Genomic DNA, 3,573 nt, shown 5'->3' with positions numbered 1-3,573 from the left:
GTCACAGCCCTCCTGGAATTTCCGCACACCCCCCAGTTTGAGAAACCATGATTTGCCATATGAATAGGGGCCAAAGAAGCATCTAGAAAACATTCAATAGTTTACATGGGTATTAACCAAATCCTAAACAATAGGTGCTATGCAACCAATTATCTCATTAAATGAGCTCAACTGTATATCACTGTTCTTTTGGCTGGTATATAGGAAAATAAATTTTAGAAGACTATTGGCTTTTGCAAGGTGTGTTTCGTACATGTAGATTTCCATTACACTCTGCCCACACAGCCCACTGACTCAGTCTTCACTGCTGATTATCAACACATTCTGCAGTTGAGTCCAGCCAAAAAACAAAAAGAATCCATTATTTTAAAATTGTTTCTTTACACCAAATAAAGTAGACACTTCATATACTCATTGATTTTATTTACAAATGACTGATTATTAAGTCCACAGAGTGCAACAAAAAGATTCAGAAGGCTTTGTAGAGGTTACAAATATAGAGCTATTCATATGTACAACATTCAGTCAGTTTGCATAGCAACAGCGGCCCTCCTGATTTTTGCACTCTTCTCCCATAAAAAATGATGGAAAACACAAAGGACAATGCTATGGTTTAAGGACATGAAAACTGTTACACTACAGAAAAAAAGAAATCTCATAATACAGAATCTTATCCCGGCTAGTTTTCAGGAGGCTTTCAGTTAAAGGCTCTTCTCAAATTTCTTCTTGCCTATCTGGGTTTGATAGCCAACTACTGGTGTTCATTTGAAAACCCTAACTTTGAGCCCCAGATGCTAAGGAGCAAGGAAGCAGTTGGTTCGGTCATAATAAAAATAATAATAGAATTATCATATTTGACCTTTTAAAAAAGAGGACACCCCCTCTGAGAGGGAGTGATCTGTCTCAATATCTACCAACTCAAGTTGTATTAATGTACTATATATATATTATTACACATTAAAACATGATCAGTTGGTAGATACTGAGACAGATGCACTCCCTCTCAGGGGTGTCTTTTTTTATATGGTAACCCTAAATGAGAAAGACGCAAAATACACAGTTCAGCTTCTATAAACCACATTACGCCTAATCATCACATGGCTACAAAGTGATGGAATGAGGCTTGTTCCCCCTGCTTGGTTAGGGAACTGTCTGTCACCACTTGAACACAAAGACCAGGCCCTTAGACACCTTTTGATTTTGTAAGGAGCCTCTCACCAGTGGAAGCTAACCTTAAACCCCATCTCTGTCCTTACCCAAGCGGTGGGAGAGAGAGAAGGGAAAGCTGGATCTATGGCTGAGAGGGAGGTGGGTGGTGAGAAGAGAACCTCGGCGGAAAAGTAATGGGAAGAAAGAGGCGAGTGCGGACGGGTGGGTGGAAGCGAGGGAGGGACTAGGGTGACGACCGGGCACTGGGCCAAGTGAAGCGATATCGCTGTCTTCCCTCCGTGCCTCCGGCTTGCTCCTGCGGTACCCACAGGCAGGCCAATTAGAAGCCGCTCTCGCAGGCCGGGGTGTCCCCGAGTTGCCGGGGGCCGGAGCTGAGCGGCGGCGCTCCGGGAGGCGGCCCGTCCTTGGGGCGGTGTCTGTGCGGGGCGCGGTGGTTCGGCCGGCGGCGGTGCTCCCCCTCGGGGCCGGGGCAGCAGCAGGTGGGGCCGGGGCCCGTGCGGCAGAGGCTCCTCTGCAGGCGGCGCGCCCAGGGCCGCTGGCTCTGGAAGAGCAGGTACGCGTAGGGGTTCAGCGCGCTGTTGGTCACAGCCACGATGCCGAGCGCGGCCCGCGCCTCGCGCAGCGCGGCCGGGGCCTCCCCGGCGGGCCCGAAGGCCAAGCTGAGCTCCAGCACGAAGCGCGGCAGGCGGCAGAGTGCGAAGAGGACGATCAGCACCAGTGTCAGCTGCAGCGTCTTGACCCGGGCGCGGGGCATCGAGCCGCCGGCGGCCGGCAGCCTCAGCAGCAGGGGCCCCGCGGCCCGCAGCCCCAGGCGGCGGCGGCCGCCGCTGCCGCCTTCCCCCCGCGCCGCCGGCGGCTTCTCCTCCTGGGCGGCCCAGAGGGCTAGGAGGATGCGGCCGTAGGCCCAGCAGAGCAGGCTGGCGGGCGCCAGAAAGGCGGTGGCGGCCACGTACACGCCGTAGGCCTGCCCGTGCCAACGGGGCAGCTGCTCGAAGATGCTGCGGCAGCGGCTGCCCCCGGGGCCGGCGGCCAGTCTGAAGACGAAGGCCTGGGGCAGGGCGAGCAGCAGAGCCAGCAGCCAGCACAGCGCTGCCAGTGCCCTGGCGGGCAGCGGCGGGTGCGCCGGCCGCCTCACCACGTGGTGCCGCTCCAGGGCCAGGAGCACCAGCACGTGGGCCGAGGCCAGCAGGCCGGAGCCCTGCAGTAGCTTGAGCAGGCGACAGGCGGCGTCACCCACCGACCAGGCGGCCCCCAGGAGCTCCGCTGCCAGGTGCGAGAGCAGGGCCAGCCCGCAGCCGTAGAGATCGGCCAGCGCCAGGTGGGCGATGAGAAAATCCATCTTCCGCCGCCGCCTGGCTCGGCCGCAGCAGCAGAGGCGGTGCAGCACCAGGCAGTTGCCCGCCAGCCCCAGCAGCAGGATGGTGGCCGCGGTGATCACCCGCACCTGCCGGCTAGGGGCAGGCCAACGCTCCGCGGGGGAAGGGGAGGAGGAGAGGTTCAGGCTCCAGCCTGGCTGCAGGGCATCCGAGAGGTTGCGTCCCGGAGAAAATCTGTCCAGGCTCAAGGCGTCTTCCATGGCTCTGGGCAGAGTCCCAAGCGGTGTGGGGGCTCGTGCCGGGCGATCCCGTCCCTGCTGGGCTCGGCGCTTTGGGACACAAACTTTCTTGGGATGCAAGAGAAAGGCTCGTGCGTCTGCTCCAGGCGCTTCCCGGCGGCATATATAGGGGCTTTGCCTGTCATCTGGCACACCGCGAGGGTGGGCTCTGCACACACACACAGCAGCCAGCACGCCTATTATCTCCCCACCCAGCAACTCCCTCCCCCACCCCCAGAACCAAACAGCCAGTTTCTTCCCTGCCACCTACTTGGGAACAGGCTCCCCCGCCGCGCAGTTCGCTTCCACCCCGCTCTAACCAAGCCAGGCGAGTAACGCCACCACAGTACCCCGACCTCTCCTCCACGCGCGTCGGTCTGCCCGCACTCCAGCACCCAGCTGCGTGCCCCACTCCTGAGCCACCCGAGCCTCCCCACCGCCATCCCGGAACGAGACCGCCGTGGCCCTCACCCTGGCCTCCCGCCTTCAGCTCCCGCCAGCCCTTTACTGACAACGTACCAGTGGTGATGGGATCCACGCGCTCGCCGAAATCCCCGATGGCCGGAAAGTGCCTGCAACGCCCCTTCACTTTCTCGCTCCCTTGCATCTCCCAATGCCAGGTCCACCTCTGAGATGTGCCCAGGACTCTGCCCGGAGCGGGAAGGACTCGCGGACGGAGACAGCTCAGATTTCACACTGCGGAGGAATTTCCGAGCCCCGGGCAGAAATGAAGGAGGGGGTTCTCGAGGCATGGGCTGGAGGAGGAAGTGCTCTAGGAATCAGCAGAAAAGGGTAATGTGGCACCTTGG

The 3,573-nt window shown here is 58.4% G+C and overlaps 1 protein-coding gene across 1 annotated transcript; it reads right to left on the bottom strand.

Annotated features, from left to right (window-relative positions):
• Positions 1-1,489: 1,489 nt before the first annotated feature.
• On the bottom strand, positions 1,490-2,888 carry GPR150 (G protein-coupled receptor 150). The gene is given in 2 exon segments (XM_074995956.1): positions 1,490-2,798; positions 2,800-2,888. Coding segments are annotated over 2 exon segments (1,398 nt in total).
• Positions 2,889-3,573: the final 685 nt, after the last annotated feature.

This window comes from Carettochelys insculpta, chromosome 5, assembly GCF_033958435.1.
Source record: "Carettochelys insculpta isolate YL-2023 chromosome 5, ASM3395843v1, whole genome shotgun sequence".
Lineage (NCBI taxonomy): Eukaryota > Metazoa > Chordata > Testudines > Carettochelyidae > Carettochelys > Carettochelys insculpta.
The sequence above is the reverse complement of the archived record's forward strand: the minus strand, read 5'-3'. Positions and strand labels throughout refer to the sequence as shown.